Source organism: Lithobates pipiens, unplaced genomic scaffold (assembly GCF_037356315.1).
Source record: "Lithobates pipiens isolate NorthernLeopardFrog02 unplaced genomic scaffold, aLitPip1_a1.2 Scaffold_25, whole genome shotgun sequence".
Classification (NCBI taxonomy): Eukaryota; Metazoa; Chordata; class Amphibia; order Anura; family Ranidae; genus Lithobates; species Lithobates pipiens.
Genome location: NW_027507787.1, coordinates 130,814,985 through 130,833,852, shown reverse-complemented (window position 1 = coordinate 130,833,852; position 18,868 = coordinate 130,814,985). Strand labels below are relative to the sequence as shown.

General features: G+C 42.9%; 1 protein-coding gene across 4 annotated transcripts in view; it reads right to left on the bottom strand.

The window, feature by feature from the left end:
- Nucleotides 1-18,868, bottom strand: part of OGDHL (oxoglutarate dehydrogenase L) — a 344,487-nt gene that overhangs the window by 68,623 nt on the left and 256,996 nt on the right. For all 4 annotated transcript variants that reach the window (XM_077454880.1, XM_077454883.1, XM_077454884.1 and 1 more), the window contains one exon: nt 2,887-3,014. In XM_077454880.1, coding sequence (XP_077311006.1) covers nt 2,887-3,014 — 128 coding nt within the window. The remainder of the gene's footprint in view (nt 1-2,886; nt 3,015-18,868) is intronic.

Below are 18,868 nucleotides of genomic sequence, written 5' to 3'. Positions count from 1 at the left end.
AGTATCTCCTCCATGCTGGCCACTAAAAAAAACTGCCCAGGCTTCCTCCACCAACTGTGAGAGGATTAGCTTGGCAACAGGTGTCTGTAGCCCCCTGGATGGGTTCACTACACAAAAATTAGGCACAGCAAACAGTGAAGGTGAAAAAACAAAAGTGTGGTTTATTTACACTATTTACAATGGTCCAAAAACAGCAAAACAAAAAGAAACATTCAACAAAAAAAAATTATTTCCAACTCGGCCACTTACTACACACGTTTCCCTGGCTATCAGCTAGATGCAGCCTTGTGCTGTCCCCAGCACCTATCTCCCTGTTAAAGAGGCTTGCCACACAGGCGTTGTCTCCCCACACTGGCGTGGTCTCACGCTCCCCAGTCTAAACAGAAACAAAACTGGCTCCAGGATGGAGCAACTCCCTTTGCATGCTGGGAGTTTTTGTAGAAGTTTTAATGAGCCAACTTAATTTAGCTGGGCTCATTAACTCTACCACTGCATGTCCCTCAGCACTTCCCCCTAGTGGTACAAATCGGCACAGAGCCTGAATCTGGGACACACATATTTGCCATCCTGGCAATTTTACCTGCCCGCTGTTACAGAGGAATCAGTGGTCTCACTGCAACAGTCCAATATGCCCCCTGCTGAATCAGACCAATAGCTCTGCAATCAACAACGCTTGTGTTCCCTGCTAATTTGCGAGTTCTGGCTCTTACTCAGTGAGGGGGTAGAGGAGGGGGGGGGGGGGGTTGTATGGCTTTGCAGACCTTTTGTTTTGATGAACCTGAAATATATATAGCCAATTTTAACTGAATGTTCAATTAGACTTTAAAAAAAAAAAAATATTACCATTAAAACCACATACACAGGCTACAATATTTTGTCTGCTCTTTTCCTATATGTATATTTGTAGCACATAATATATTCTAATTCCAAAGAGTATACAAAGTGAAATTTCCCCTGGCAGCACTTAATCCAAGTGTAATTTAATCTTCAGCATTATGAGCCCATTTGTGAACATTGAGACATGGCTGAGAAACTTGCAATATGACTAATTTGTTGAAGGTTTATCTGCACATATGTTGCTCTTTATTTAGGCATAGTGATAAATGTAAAATGATGAGGTAACTTATTTTCTGCTACAGGGAAACACACAAGAAGGCTTACCCAATACATCAGTACAAATTGCAATATGAGTAAGAGGGCATTACCCACAGAAACCAGATTTTAGTTCATCACATTCAGATCAGTTACAATATTTTATTTAAATAGTTGCTATACTTAATACATTGTGACTTATTATACTGCCTTAATAAATATAACTTAAAGCGGAGTTCCACCCAAAAATGAAACTTCCGCTTTAAGTGCTGGTGACCCCCTGACATGCCCCATTTGGCATATAATTTTTTTTGGGGGGAGCGAGTAGCCTGTTTTTACAGGCACTCAGCTCCCATTTCCTCCCCTGGCGGCGTGGCATGGGAAGGAAGATCCCCTCTCCCCTCCCCGCAGTCTCCACGGACACGTCACAGGGGGAGCGGGGCGGGTCTTTCGTGCGCCCGCATAGCTGGACTGTGGGACAGGTGTCAGAAGATGTGTCAAAAAAAGATTTAGACTTTAAGTGGTTAAACTTCCTGCATGTACACATTGTTGAAAGCTTGGCAGACTGCCCAGATTATTTGTTTACACAAGAAGTTCTATCCCTTTGATCTAAGAAGCGTTAGTTACAATGTTTCAAGTTCTAAATGTGGCAGACTGCCCGGGATTCTTTCTTTTGACAGCTGAGTGAGCATATAATCTCTCCACTTGTTTATATGAAAGAATCGCCTACTCTCAGCAGTAGAGATCGTCGGGGGGGACGAGATCGCAGCTCTAGTATGTAGTACTGGAACATTCTAAAGTGATATCTGTCTGGATGGAGGGTCTAATTATGTGTCTGTATTAATCATACATGGTTGAAGTTATTAATTAAAGAGAAATTAGCACATTGCATATCAGTAACAACATTTTTACTAGTAATATAGCAGTTTTTTTCATGATTGTTTTCAGCACAACAGCATTACTGCCCTGGTATAGTGTTAGTATAGGTTAGGATAGGTCAGCAATAGTATTAATGTTAAAGCTGTGGTTTAGACTTGGGTTTAGGGTTGAGTGTGTGGTTTAGAAGTTTCACCTTTTCTGATGGGCATGTGGCGTCCTCCGATGTGGCCCACCACGTCTTACTCTGAGATTGCCGACCGGCAAGCCCAGTTCACAGGTTCCGTGACCCAACATCTCGGAGCATATGCGTGAACAAAGGAAGTAGAGCCGATGCTTCCTGTATAGCGCTGGCTCCTTCACAGGCGGAGTGTTACCAGCAGGCAGTACCCAACAGCAGTACCAGCCCTAGTTATAACCACCTGGGGAACAGCAGCAACCAGTTCTAGGAATCCTGAGGAAGAAGTGAAGATCAAGGTCAGTTGAGATGCAGGTAAACTGCTGTGCATCAGTGTGAAAGTAGCCTTAGGCCCCTTTCACGCAATCAGTCCCATCGGGCGGACCCTCCATTCATCTTTATAGAGCGGCAGATGTAAACAGACTCATGTCTGCTTACACCCATCTATCTGTAATCCAATCTGCTTAAAAAAACAGAAGGGGATCTGTCCGCCATCCGCCCTTTGCACGCATTGTGGCCCGCGACCGGTTAACAAGTCGCTAAAGTGGCCCTCGCTCCTCAAAAGGTTGGGTACCCCTGTAATAAAGGTTGCTTTTTAGATAAGTGGCCTTTTGGTACTAAGGGAAGTGCACCCCCCCCCCCCCATCTAGTTCTATTTCATTTCTCATTACAGCACTAAATAAATGAATAAAATCGGATTAGGATAATGGCAAGGGGTTTAACAGGATGGTATAACTTACCCAGGACGCCATATTCAGACAGGGAGCTGTTACATACAGTGTAGGGAGCTTGGTCTGGCCAGAGGTGATTCATTGGCACACAAGTCCGGCGATCTACATCCTGGTCATGTAAAACGTGATGGCGATGGCTTACCAAAAAAATAAATAAAGCATAGTCAATGGATGAACCAAGATTCTCCTATTGCAACAATACATAACAATATTTAAATATATTGGTCATTATTGTCAAGGCCATTACAGGAGAGCCTCTGTACTTTTTGCATTATATATCAACTTTCTTACAATATAAAGAATGCAGCATGCCTTTGACAGATGCAGCAAAAATGAGACTTCAAGATAGGAGGGCAGGAGGATCTGGAGACACTTTTTAAAGTGTTACTAAACCCAGGAGCATGCATTCACTATATGTGGTCTCTTACAGTACACAGGGAATGCAATTGTTTTAGTAAATATAAACTGCTAAATACCCTTTCTTATCAGCAATTAGAGCAGTCTTGTGACTTCTATCAATGTCCAGCCAAACACTGGTTAAAGCTTGTAGGAGGAATTTTCATTCTCCTCTGACTGCATGAACCATTCAAACTTTCTGTTTGGACAGTGCTAATTGGCCCTGAGCTGATCATATGCACCCGCCCAAAAAAAACACACTAGCAATAAACGCCAAACTGAGCAATGTGCAGAGTGCCTCTAAGGCTCTGTGCTGTCAGCAGATGAATTGGGGGCAGTTAGATATGGAGGATTAACCCCTTAGATTCCACAGCAAGTATAACAAGCATGCTTTACTGCATATGCAGACTGATTTTACTGTTGTGGGTTTAGTAACATTAAGAAGCTAGTGAGATATAACAAAAAATAAAATTATAAGTTTTATGTCAACTATCCATTTAAATGTAACAAATTTAAAAAAAAAAAAGTTTTTCAGACACACAGACAAAACCAGCAGTTTATCTTTATAGTGTATGCAAACTGTATGGTAGAATTTTTAACATTGTGTTCTAGTGGATCTTTGGGCACCTTGATGGTGGAGTTTTCCCCTGCATCCAATTTGCATGTCAGGGGATTGCGACCGGCTCTCAAAGGAGCCGGTTCACACATCTTGGGAGCAGCTCCGGAGTGAATTGGTGCGTCTTCTGGTCCATTTCAAAATGGTGAACAGGGACGCACCGGAACCCCTGCTGTCAGCAGCTCTGTATGCCAGTGTGAGCCCAGCCTAAAATATAGGACATGGTGCTTGCATACGCAACCACCGTTCTCTCCTTTGATACACTAGAAATGGCCACAAAATGATGAGGACAAGAAAATCCACCAGCTCCCGCACAGCTTAGACTCCAGTTTTAATACAACAAATACTCGTGTGCATCAAACTTGTTGAGCATTTATGGAATAGTCACCATATGTATTGCAGAAAATTCCTAAAAACAAAGCATGCAACAGAGAACTGCATATTTTCTTAAATCTGTCTGTAGGTATCAAGACCTGTGGTTCCCAGGAACATATTCCTTGGCCAAAGGTAATTTATTGCGCTTTCATACATTTGGTATTTTGATAAATGTTTCCATGACCTTTACAATCCCCACCACACTGAAGGGTTTAATATGATATAGCAAACCCATTTAAAATAAAAATATGCATGACAACCAATCAAGAGTATGATATGGTTAGAATGGTATAAGTAATGAGGTTATTAAACTTATATCATGAATAAATCCAAACTTGTACTATTTAAAGTGTTTGTAAATGCTCAATTTTTTTTTACTAAAATGACAAACATGTTATACTTACCTGCCCTGTGCAATGGTTATGCACAGAGCTGCCCCGATCCTCCTCTTCTTGGGTCCCATGACAGTGCTCCTTGCTCCCCCCCTCAACCCTCCCCGCCAAGTTCCCCCAAAGCAACCTAGTACTTGTGCATGCTCACTCCTGAGCCCCAGTCTGTGTGTCCATTAACACACTAAGAGCCGCACCGCTCCGCCCTAATCGCCCCCCCCCCGCACCACAATTCCAAAAAAGTTATGGCGCTCTGTAAAATTTGCATAAAATCAGAATGCAATGATTTGCAAATCTCATAAACCCATATTTTATTTCCAATAAAAAATAGAAAACATATCAAATGTTTAAACTGAGAAAATGTACCATTTTAAGAAAAAAGTAAGTTGATGGCAGCAACACGTCTCAAAAAAGTAGGGACAGGGCCACAAAAAGCTAGCAAAATAAGTGGTACTAACAAGGAAGAACTGGAAGAACATTTTACAACTAATTAGGTTAACTGGCAACCGGACAGTAACATGACTGGTAATAAAAAGAGCATCTTAAGGTCCTTTCACACAGGCTTGTCCGCTTGCTCAGCGGGGTATCGCTCCGCTGATCCACGCTGAGCAGGCAGATGACAGGTCTGTCTCCACTCACTGTGCTGAGAAAGACCTGTCAGAGCCCCGCTCTCCTCATGGGACATCAGATGATAACGGACCACCTGTGCGTTTTCATCCGATTTGACCCTCCAGACAGATGGAAAATAGGGTCACCATCCGCCTGGATTTCACGGACAGGAACAGATCGGATAGCAGCGGGTGTCAGCAGATATGTCACCGCTGACATCCGCCGCTCTATTGAGGCTCCGATCAGGACCGCCTGAAAAACCAACAGGCGAACCTGATCGGAAAGCCTGTGTAAAAGGGGCCTTAGAGATCCAGGGTCTCTCAGAAGTAAAGATGGGCATAGGTTCACCAATCTGTGAAAAGCTGTGTCTAAAAAAAAGTCCAACAATTTCAGGATAATGTTCCTCAGTGTAAAATTGTTTGAATACGGTATATCTTCAGGTACAGTACATAATAAAATCAAAAGATTTCAAGAATCTGGAGATATATTCTTAGTAGTCAAATAATGTGATCCATGGCCCGGCTGCAGGGACACAGGGGAGCTGGGAAACACCATCATACTAGTCAACACAAAAATGATGTTTTATTCTTATTGTTTTTAAACAAAAAAAAAGTAATTTGGTGGTATTGGCATGTACCCTATTAATAATAAGAATAAAGCTAAACCAAGACACCCAGTAACACACTGCACCAATACTATATTTCATTAACCAGCAGACACAGTGCCATATTGCTAGCATATTGCATGGCCCTTTACAAGGATTGTTATGGATATATGAAAGCTGAGGATATTTCCAGCACACCTCCTCCCGCCAAAGCCCAGAAGGTTCATTAATCAGCATTAGAATGGGACACCGAGGCACATTATGAAAAACAGAGATGACTGAAGCAATTACTGTAATCCATTAACTCTCTGAGTAATGAGTGAGGCTAACTGACTGAATCACACCAATATGTTCGGCTCTGCGAGCGCCCATGCAAAATGGACTATTACACTGATAATACCTATTATGTGGATTACTTGCTCCAGAGCTGCCAGTGTCAAACAAAGTGAAAATGATGGTCTCCATGCACCCTTCTTTGCTGCAATGTATGTCAGGGACAAATTGCCCTTTCAAATATGTGCCAATTAATAGTGTCATTAAAACCAGGTGGCATGGTACAGGTTAAGTAAATTATAAGCAGACCTCTGCATATCAGACACTTCTTAGTCATAAAGAGAAATAGATTTGAAATGTGTAACATATGCATGTAGGCAATATAGGTAAAAAGGGGCTATGGCTATGCTCTGCATGGAATGTGCTATGCCACTCAGTGTTTAGATTTGCTTTGGAAAGAGGCATACAGTTACATCCATACAGAAATTTCTTATGGAGACTTCAAAGCTGAAATCTATGCAGAAAAATAATGCAGCTCTGTATTCATTAACATGATGTAATGTATTTGTAACAAATAATATAACTCAAACAATCACTCGTTACAACCAAGGTATGCAGAATACCATCTCTGAACACACAACATATCAAACCCTGGAGCAGATGGGCTACAGCAGAAGACCACAACACCAGGTGCCACTCCTGTCAGCTAAGAACAGGAAACTGAAGCTACAATTCGCACAGGCTCACCAAAACTGGACAACAGAAGATTGGAAAAACATTGCCTGGTTTGATGAGTCTCAATTTCAGCTGTGACATTCAAACGGTAGGGTCGGAATTTGGAATAAACAACATTAAATCATGGATCCATCCTGCCTTGTATCAATGGTTCAGGCTGGTGGTGGTGGTGGTATTAGGGGTATTGGGGAGATGCAGACTAGAATACTGCAATCACTGAGCAGCAATTGATATCACCTGTGATGTATTTGAGTTATCTTGCAAACCTGGCCTGTTAGTGGGCACGGAAGACAGGGTTGATGACCACTGCTCTATGGGTTTTTTTTTTCTTGTCATAACTGTTTCTTGAACATGAAAATGAGAGTGACCAAATCTCAATCCAATAGAGCACCATTGGGATGTGGTGGAATGGGACAAATCTGCAGCAACTGCGTGATACTATCATGTCAAAACACCTTGTCGAATCTACAGTGCATCCATGAAGTATTCACAGCGCTTCACTTTTTCCACATTTTGTTATGTTACAGCCTTATTCTAAAATGGATTAAATTAATTACATTATTTTCCTCAAAATTCTACAAATACCCCATAATTACAACATGAAAGAAGTTTGTCTGAAATCTTTGCAAATTTATGAAAAATATAAAACCAAAAAAAAATACCATGTACATAAGTATTCACAGCCTTTGTTCAATACTTTTTTGAAGCACCTTTGGCACCATTTATAACCAAAAGTCTTTTTGAATATGATGCTAAAAATTTGGCACACCTAGTTTAGAGCAGTTTCTCTATTCTTCTTTGGAGGACCTCCCAAGCTCCATTAGCTTGGATGGGAAGTGTCGGTACACAGCCATTTTCAGATCTCTCCAGAGATGTTCAATTGGGTTCAAGTCTGGGCCACTCAAGGAAATTCACAGTGTTGTCCCATAGTCACTCCTTTGTTATCTTGGCTGTGTGCTTAGGATCCTTTTGGCAGTTGAACCTTTGCCACAGTTTGAGGTCCAGAGCGCTCTGGAGCAGGTTTTACTCAAGGATTTCTCTGTACACTGCTGCATTAATTTTTCCCTCGATCCTGGCTAGTCTCCCAGTTCCTTCTGCTGAAAAACATCCCCACACCATAAAGCTGCCACCACCATGTTTCACTGTAGGGGTGGTATTGGCCAGGTAATGAGTGGTGCCTGGTTTCCTCCAGACATGATGCTTGCCATTCAGGCCAAAGAGTTTAATCTTTGTTTCACCAGACCAGAGAATTTTGTTTCTCATGGTCTGAGAGTCATTCAGGTGCCTTTTGACAAACTCCAGGGGGGCCGTCATGTGCCTTTTACTGAGAAGTGGCTTCCGCCTGGCCACTCTACCATGCAGGCCTGATTGGTGGAGTGCTGCAGAGAAGGTTGTTCTTCTGGAAGGCTCTCCTCTCTCCACAAAGAAACACTGGAAACTCTGTCAGAGTGACCATTGGGTTCTTGGTCACCTCTCTGACTAATGCTCTTCTCCCCTCGTTGCTCAGTTTGGCTGGGCGGCCCACTCTAGAAAGAGTCCTGGTGGTTTCAAACTTCTTTCATTTACTGATGACAGAGGCCATTGTGCTCATTGGGACCTTCAATGCTGCAGACATTTTTCTGTACCCTTCCCCAGATCTATGCCTCCATACAATCCTGTCTTGGAGGTCTACAGACAATTACTTGGACTTCATGGCTTGGTTTGTGCTCTGGCATGCACTGTTAACTGTGGGACCTTATATAGACATGCGTGTGCCTTTCAAAATCATGTCCAATCAACTGAATTTACCACAAGTGGACTCCAATTAAGTTGTAGAAACATGGCATAAAGAAGGTGTGACCAGAAATGTGTGGACTGAAAATGGGAAGACCAAAAACGCGCGTAAAGTGAAAAAGTAATATTTACTAAAAGGATAAGTCAAAAACAAAGCAAACCAGCAAACAACCACAGTGACACACACAAATAACTTTCTAAACCAAACGTGAGTGCAGGATGAGATATAATCATAAACATAATGAAGCCAGGGTCATACACAAGGGATCAATGAGATTGAACAGGGAGCAGGACAGGACAGGGAGAGGACAACAGGAGGAAGGGATAAGTCAGCAAGACAGGGGCCCAGGGACAGATGCAGGGTTCAGGATAACAGGATCACAGGAGGAACAGGTTCAAGATAACAAGATCACAAATACAGGTCAGGGCTCAAGGACAATACTAAGTCAAATGTATGAGCATCTTCCGGGTATAAACACCTCCTGCAATCAGTCTCAGGTGACACCTGATTGAAAGAGCTGATGCCAGAGTGCTGGGAGACACTCGTTGGTGGACACCAGTACTGCGGCCCAAAGATCTGACAGTGCCACTAGCAGATGAAACCTTTCCTGACAAAACATCTCAAGAATGATCAGTGGAAACAGGATGCACCTGAGCTAAATTTTGAGTGTCAGAGCAAAGGCTGCGAATACTTATGTATATGTGATTTTTTTTTTAAATAAATGTGCAAAGATTTCAAACAAACACCTGATAGGTTGTCATTACTACATATTGTTTGTAGAATTTTGAGGAAAATAATGAATTGAATCCATTTTGGAATAAGGGTGTAACATAACAAAATGTGAAAAAAGTGAAGCGCTGTGAATACATTTTCCAGATGCACTGTATGCCACAAAGAATTAAAGGCAGCTCTGAAGGCAAAAGGGGGTCCAAAGTGGTAATAGGAAAGTGTACCTAATAAACTAGCTGGTGAGTGTATATTCACCTTTCCAAAATAAAATGCTGCTCCAGGTTACCGTTTTTTGCCTGTTATTTGGAAGATACAAGTTTAGAGGCTGACCCTTTTATTTTAACCCTCTTGCCATGGGGCATAACGCTCTACTTTTGACCTCAGCTGGCCACAACATTTTTGCAATTTTTCAATGAATTTATACTTTTTTTTTTGTTACAGCTTTCAGAGTCTGTAAAAGAATGGAGGGGTGCAACCAAAGTAAGAGAGACAGACCTGACCAGCTGCAAGCAGTTCTGATCCACTATATGCCTTACATCAGTGGCAGTAAAAGAGTTAAAGGAGGTAATGCAACCAAAGGCCTAAACTGAGTGTATGACTCAAGTCGTCAGGTGCAGAATTTTCTACAGGATAGGCATTTCAGTCCTACTGTCACTCTTTATTTCTCTATCCCAGCAAAGCTGTTAGGCCAACTTTATAAAACTATCTACTCTTTTGTTGCAAAAAATTAAATACTCTTTAGGTCAGTTACAGTATATACGCTGACATGTGCATAATCTTAATTGTAGATGCCAACCTGTTTCTGTCCTGAGGTTACCAGTTAAGTTCTTCTTCCTATGTGCTAAGTGAGAAGTCTGGGTGCTCTAATTACACAATTACTCACAGTATTTTATTCCCAGTGTTGTAATGTAAGAAGCAATGAGTCAATCAGCAAATAAATAAGAGGAAAATTTGAACCATTTTGATGGAATTAAATAATGTCAATAGAAATGCAATGTTTAATAAGTATGAATTAAATTTTTCCTGTGTGGAATTTATTTACATAGCATAATGAATCCCCTACTGTAAAAATTAGAGGGGTTCAAACCCCAGGCTCTTTAGGGCAGAGGATTGTGTTAAAGTGAAAGGACAAATGTCCAAACTGGGTAAAGGCTTATTGTGACAAGGCCTGATGCTCTGCTGGGTGGGTGAGGACTAATATGACAGGCGTCAGAGAGATAGTCCCATTATAAACATATTCTCTATAATCAGAAATACAAATTTGATGGTAGTAATGCATAAGCACCACTTCCTCCAGCCTGAAATAGACTGAAGCTGTTTTTAAACCCTACTTGCTGAGTATAAAATTAACAAGAATAATAGGATTTTTATAACAGCTTACCTGTAAAATCCTTTTCTTTTGAAGTACATCACGGGACACAGAGCCATATGAATTTCTATGCGAGTTATAGTTCACCTTCAGTTGCTGGACACTGGCACACCCTAAACAGGAAGTTGCCTCCCTAAATAACCCCTCCCATACTGGGAGCATCTCAGTTTTGTAGCAAAGCAATACACGTGTATACTTAAAAGAGGGGCGGGACCTCTGTGTCCTGTGATGTACTTCAAAAGAAAAGGATTTTACAGGTAAGCCGTTATAAAAATCCTATTTTCTTTAATCGTATATCACGGGACACAGAGCCATAGTAATTACTATGTGGGATGTCCCAGAGCAATGTCAACTGAGGGGAGGGAGACAGAAAGTAGGGCACCATGAGATCAGAGGATTTATACTGCTGCCTGCAGTACACTGTGCCCAAAGGTGACATCCTCATGTCTTTTTACATCCACCTGATAGAATCTGGTAAATGCATGGATTGAAGACCAAGATGCGGCTTTGCAGATTTGAGCCATGGAGGCTTGGTGATGCACTGCCCACAAAGCACTAACAGCCCTAGAGGAGTGCATTTTGATTTGAGAGGGTAGAAACTGCCTCCTTAAAGTGGTTGTAAACTCTCCCCCACAACTTTGTCCCATGTAAATCAGCATAAAAACCCTAATGAACACTGCTTGTAGATATCTCTTTACATGCTTAGTATTGTTGTAATCCTTTTTGTTCTTTAGAATGATGTCACTGAGCATGCCCAGATCTCCCCTGATTTACAGCACACTCTGTGTACTTTGTCTATCTATTATCAGGACTTCCTACGGCACACAACACTGAAATCGCAGGAGACTGTATGATCATTCAGAGCTTCCTCCTACACAACATGTGACCATGTGACATCACATGCAGTGTAAAGCAGGGCATGGGACAGCATTACTGCAGTCTTATCAGCTGAGCCTGATAAGATTGACAAAGGCAAACTCTAGATAATTGGCACAAGTAAATACTATGAAATAAAACAAGTCAGCTATGAGCAGGGAAGCAGGGATGCCATAGAAACGTTGGATTGAGAAGGAGGCTTGGTTAACAGTAGAGGAAGTGCTCAATGTAAGGGTGGAAATACACTCCACTGTGGACTCAGAAAACAATACTTAAGATGGTGCTGCCTATCCCCTGGAAACAAGTTTTTTAAAGTTTCTTTAAACAGTAATTAATATGCGATTTGGGCTGGATTACAGTAGCTATAGTTTGATAATTACTTATTATAATGGACTAAATGAAAAGACGCATCAGAGTGGGAGAGTTTACTTCCTCTTTAAACCATAAGCTAGAACGATTACTTGTCATATCCATTTAGAATAGTAGATTTCCATGATGCTTGTCCTCTTTTAGGACCTTCAGGCAATATGAACAAAACATCTGTTTTCTGAATCTGAGCAGTCGTCTTTAAGTAGACTACTCTTGCCACATCAAGAGAATGTAGTGTTTAATCCCTCTTGAGGAAAATACACTTTGCAGAACTTAAATATAAACGTAGTCTGACTCCGGAGTTGGCGACAGAGCTCCAAGCCCTCCGCATGGCGCTTGTCGCCTTACTAGACACCCAGATACGTGTCGGCCTACGCCATGTCTCTCATAAATTTTACGAATACGGGAACAAATGTGGGTGATTGCTAGCCAGAGCCCTAAAGAGATGGCAGGCCACTAGCCTGCCTTCCTACCACACTACCCAATCTGACAGAAGACCAGCAGCAAGGCCATATCATGGAATACCTGGCAGAGGCCAAGCCCCCCAACTCACTGCCCAATCTAGCAAATGTCTGGAGACTCCCATTACCCAAACCAAACTAGAAACTGTGGTTAAAGACCTTCGGAAAGGGAAAAGCCCAGGCCCTGAGGGATACACAAATACATATTATAGCACTTTTCTTCCCCTACTATCTGGCCCCATGTGTACCTATTTTAACGCACTAGCTTCGGGCACCACCATGCCCAAAGAGGGACTTTTGGCCCAGATTACGGTACTGCCCAAAGACGGGAAAGATCACACGGTCCATAGTAGCTACAGACCAATACCGCTCCTGCTCTTGGGGAAGATTTTAGTGAACTGCCTACAACCCATAATGCCGTCTATCATACACCCAGACCAAACTGGGTTTATTAACGGCAGGGAAGCGAGAGACAATTCTAACCGGGCCATTCAGTTGATCCACTGGGCGCAGACACAGACCGACATCCACCCCGTCTTCTGCTCTCCACTGATGCAGAGAAGGCGTTTGACAGGATGGATTGGACATACCTTCACGCTGTACTGAAAGCTGCAGTTGGGCCCTAAAATGCTATCCTGGGTACTCTCACTATATAGCCACCTTGAAGCCCGAGTCGAGGTGAACGGAGTTCTTCCCGACACCTTCCCTATTAGGAATGGAACCAGACAAGGGTGTCCATTATCCCCACTCATATTCACCCTCACCGTGGAGCCTTTGCTCAACAAGATTCACGCCAACCCTAACATTAAGGGTTTTGGCGTTGGGCCACAGAAACGCAAACTATCGGCGTACACTGATGAGATCCTGTTTTAGGATGGCTGACCCGCTGATCTCTCTCCCCAATATCATGGATGAATTGCAGACCTTCAGTTCTATTGTAAACTTTAAAATCAAATACACTAAGTTGGAGATCTTGTCCCTGAACATCTCCCCAAGTTTACGTACACGGTTGCAATCCTCTTTCTCCTCCACCTGGTAAAGTAGTCACTTGAATTACCTGGAGGTTTATCTCACCCCTTTCTGTTCTCAGTTGTATAATAGGAATTACACCCAGCTATTATCCACTATAAAATCAGATCTACATAGATGGCATAGGGAGTCCTTTTCATGGATGGGCCGAGTCAGTGTGCTAAAAATGAATGTGCTACCTCACATCCTGTTTTACCTACAAATGGTGCCTATTTCTTTACCCAGGTCTTTCTTTTCGAGCCTTAACAGTGAGCTCATAAAATATATCTGGCAGAGGCGAGGCCCTCGATTGGCACTTTGCACCTTACAGAGACCGAAGCGGCTGGGGGGCCTGTGTTTCCCAGATTTACGCAAATATTATGAGGCGATCGCCCTGCAGCGGATATTGGACTAGCACCACGGGGTATCCACTAGGGTCTGGGTATCATTAAAAAAATTTCTGGCAGGCCGCAACTTATTACATGGCTCCTGGCTACCCCAAGCGTATAGCGGCATGTCTGCATATGTCTTCCCACTGACGGCTCATGCTTTAAAGCTATGGGATACCCTAAACAACTCCAGACAGCTGGCACCTCAATATTCCCCACTGGCACCCCTAGGAGGCGTCGCCTGGTTTGCCCCAGGGGAACACCCATCTTTCTTTCGCAAATGGATGGCGGATGGTGAAATAAGATGCGGTCGGTTCTTCCAGGACCAGGGATTGATTCAGTTGGAGAAACTCAGATCGCAAATACAGTAGATTCCCGCTAGATAGATGAAGACATGGGCAGCTTCAGCACTTCGCGCATGGTTTACACCAAGCCATACGCTCCCCCACCCCTTTTGAGAAGCTGTGCATGTCTGCCAATCCAATACAGCAGTCTAGATCTGTCCTCTGTGAGCTGTTATTGAGAGAGGTACCCCTGGAAAAAAACATATTTGAGAGTGGAAAAGAGTCTTAAATCATGAATTTACTGACGTGCAGCTAGACCACTTATACTGCCTTACTCATTCCAGCTCTGTAGATAAGAAAATGCAAGAGAGCGGGTTTAAGTTACTAACTAGATCAGGGGTGGCCAACCCGCGGCTCTCGAGCCGCATGCGGCTCTTTGATCGGTTTCCTGCGGCTCTTGCGTTCGGGCTGGTTCATTCGGCTTTTGCGTTCGGACTGGGCCGATGGTTCAGTGGGCTGGTTTAGTGACAGGCAGCCCGAGTCTCTGCACTCCTCCGCTCCTCCCACACATCATCAGCCAATCAGCATGTAGTGTCCCCAGCCCGCCACATTTGAATACATAGGCGCTGGAGTGAGGCTGAAGGGGGGCAGAGGAAGGAGAAACAAGCTGTATCTGAAGCCGATGAGATACAAAAAGGTATGACCACAAGTGTGCAGGTTACTGATCTGTCCTCCCTCTGTCTTGCTCTGTACTTTTTTTTTTTTTTAATAACTGTTTCACCTGAACACTGATAAGATCTGCTCAGCACATTCTCTGTCTGTTGATAGTGTGACACACTGCTGGCTGTTAACCATTTCAGCTTCTTTTCACTTATTTATCCAGAGCTCTGTGTGTGCTGCATGCTTTCTGAGATGTTTTTTGGAAGAATTTACTGCTAGTTCAGGCTAGAAGACCCATTAACTGTTTATTGTTATCCTGACCAGTTCACTGTTTGTAAGACAATTTGTATTTTGGAAATTAGATGAGCTGCTGTCTTCTGTCACATGGATGTACTTTCAAAGGAAGATTACTGACTTGATGAAAATGACTGGCCTGTGATCTTTGTAGTGTTAAAACAGTGTGTGCAGTGTGTGTGTGAAAGTATGTGTGTATGAGGAAGGGATGGGGTGATGTTCATGTGTGCCCATGCGTATGATGTGGCTCTTTGCGGTAACTCGGTAAAAAATGTGGCTCTTGGTCTTCGTCTGGTTGGCCACCCCTGAACTAGATGGTACAGGGTCCCCACTAAACTCGCCAGAATATACCCGACTTCCTCAGCGGGTATATTCTGGCAGGAATGTCTACAAAGGGGTTGCTTCCTACACATATGGTGCCCTAAGTTGCGATTCTATTTGCAAGACTAGATTAGATATGGACCTTCCTGACTCTCCAATAGGTTTCCTCCTGCATGTCCCCACCATTCCTCTCAGCCTTTACCAAAAGTCCGTACTACCTCATCTTCTAAATGCGGCTAGGAGATTGATCCCCATTCACTGGAAAAGTAGCCAAAATCCCAAGCCGATCGGATTGGATCCGTTTGGTGAATGATATTATGGCTGCAAAGGAATGGATAGAGAAGTGCAAGGACAGACATGACAAATGGTATGGAATATGGGCCACTTGGCTTCGCTATGTTGTGGGGGCTGATACTGACAAACAACCAAGAGTCCCTACCCCAACAGGAGGAGAATAATTATAATTATTATTATAATTAACAACCGATCTGAATTGACCATCTGAGGTACGTGCTGCAGGAATATTCACACAACTGTTATGAGTGCACTATCTTATATCTCTTACGCATAGTAGCAGGGCTAGAGACAAATTAATAGTGATATGACTCATACGTTCTTATAACCACAAAGTTAACATATTTGTCTCTCATTCCCTATATGTTGGATGGCCAATCGGGCCTAATAATTTTGTATTTTGTGCAGACACATGAGTGAACAGCTCTGTACTGCGGTTCCTAAATTGTATTTGTCTTTTGTTTTTTGTCCTTTTCCTTTTGTTATGCTAAGAAATATATACAAATAAAGATTACAATAACAAAAAAAAAAAGAGAATGTAGAGATTTTTCTTCCATAGAACAGGATTCTGGAAAAAAATTAAGATAGAACGATATCCTGGTTTAGAAAAAACCTGATACTACCTTTGGTAAAAGTTTAGGATAAGGACGCCATACTAACTTATCCTTGTGAACAATAATAATAATATGGTTCTTTACAAGAAAAAGCAGCCGATTCTGATACCCTTCTTGCAGCAGATATGGTTACCAGAAAAAAGGACCAAGGGAATATGTCATATCGGTCCAAAAAAAAGCTGTTTTGTAATGCCGCCAAAAAATAAATTCAAGTCCTAAGGATTCAGTGGTGACCTAACCAGGGATTAAGCCGTGTTACCCCCTGAATAAAGTTACGAACCAAAGAAAGCGCAGCAAGTGATCGTTGAAATAATACAGATAAAGCCGAGACCTGTCCTTAGAAAGCACTCAAGGCCAGCTTTATTTCTCACCCCATCTGCAGAAAGTTAAGGATTCTACCTTTGACCTATTTCCTGGGGTTTCACACCAGGAGACATATGCTTCCCAGACTTCATAATATATAATTATGGAGGCCGGCTCCCTTGCGTTAACCAAGATAGAAACCACTGAACCTGACAGCCCACATTTCTTCAGAGTCTGGATCTCAATAGCCAAACCGTTAAATTTAGCGTTTGTAAAGTAAGATGGAATACCAGACCTTGCGAAAGAAGGTCTGGCCGTGGCGATTGGGTCCATAGGTCCCCTAATGTCATCTTTACGATCCATGCATACCAAGATTTCCTGGGCCCCGATGGAGGCCACAAGAATCAACAACTTCCCTTCCTGCTTGATCCTGCGAAGTCGTGGACGCAGGCAGAATAGGAGGGAATGCATAAATCAGTGAGAACCGATTCTACGGGAATAGCAAGGCATCTGTGCCGCATGCTAGCGGATCCTTTTTTTTGGGCACAAAGTTGCCGATTTCTTTGTTGAACCTGGACGTAAACAGATCTAGGTCTAGGATCCACCATCTTGGACATACTGACATGAAGATATCGGGGTGAAGGAACCATTTTCCCGGGAACAACTGCTGGTGACTCAAGTAGTGCACCTGCCAATTTTCTATTCCTAGAATGAAGTCAGCCGAAAGGCAAAGTACATTGTTTTCTGCCCGAGATAGAATACGATTCACCTTTCTCTGGGCCGCACAACTTCTTGTGCCTCCTTGGTGATTAATATAGGCCATTGCTGTGGCATCGTTGGATTGAATCCCGGCAGGACAATACCGTAAACGAAATGTTCAGGCCGTCAGAACCAAGTGCTCTGCCTGAATTTCTAGAATGCTAATGGGCAACATCATTTCTGATCCGGGCCACTTCCGTGGTAACTGAAGGAAGGATTTTCCCCTTTGCAGATTTTTGGATAGTAACCATAAACTGAGGCTCCAGCATACCCAGCCTACAGTACCTGGTATTTCCAGATGGTTCATCCAGGTGCTAACCAGGTCAGACGAGATCAGGCACTTTCAGGGTGATGTGGCCGTAAGCTTTGGAGTCAGACACAATCTAGAACTTGAACCCTTTGTTTCAAGCCGATAGGATAATGTTTTGCAGCAGTCCCGAATGAAATTGAGCATAAGGAATGGCCTTGAATGAAGCCACCATCTTTTCCAACAACCTCATGCAAAGTTGAATTGAAGAATTCATCTTGCTTCAACCACCTAAATCAGTTCCTTTATGGCACGGATCTTTGCCTGGGGCAACAATAAATATCCTTTTTGGGGTGTACCTATGATCAGTCCCAAGTATCTTAGCCCTTTTCATTGTTTTAAAGAAGATTTCTCCTAGGCTGAGAAACTGACCTAGATATTGCAGGTAGTTGAATGTGGTGACCATACTTTGGTCTAAGCAGGCTACCGACAGGACTATCAAGAACAGATCGTCCAGGTAAATCATAATCGTTATACCTTGGGCCCTTAATCTGGCAAGAAGAGGGGCCAGAACCTTAGTAAACACTTAAGGTGCAGTAGCTAGACCGGAAAGCAGAGCTACACACTGAAAATGTAGATTTTCCACCTTGAAAAGTAGATATTACTACTGAGCGAGGAAATAGGCATATGGAGGTATGCATCTTTGACGCCAGAAGTTCTCCTCCTTGTAAGATGGAGATAACTGATTGGATTGACTCCATGCGAAAAAAGAGTGGTTATATTCAGGAATTTAATTTAGATTTTTGAGATCCAGACTGTCCACTTGGATTTAACCAAACCTCAACCTCTGTTCTTACATGGGGGCCACCATGATCACTTTTTGCCAAAAGATGGTCCAATGCTGCAGAGAGAGACCTTTTTCTCTGGATCCTTAGGAACGTTTGATCTGAGAAAACGAGGAGATGGGAACTCTTATTTGTACCTTGGAGCTATTGAGGAAGTCCCTCATTCATCTTGACACTCTTCCTGCCAGATTCTTGAGAACTGCAGAAAAATTCCCCCTATTGAGCGAGAAGGGGTGCCTGCTCATAAGGAGGCTTCAGTATCTTGTAGGTTTCATCCCCCAAGACCTCTTTTGTCCCTGGGGTTAACCCTGAGTATTACCTTTTTAACCTGATGGCGGAAGCCATCGTGACTGCCTGGAGGCTTATGCCCCTGGCACAGAAGAAGGAGCTTTAAAAAC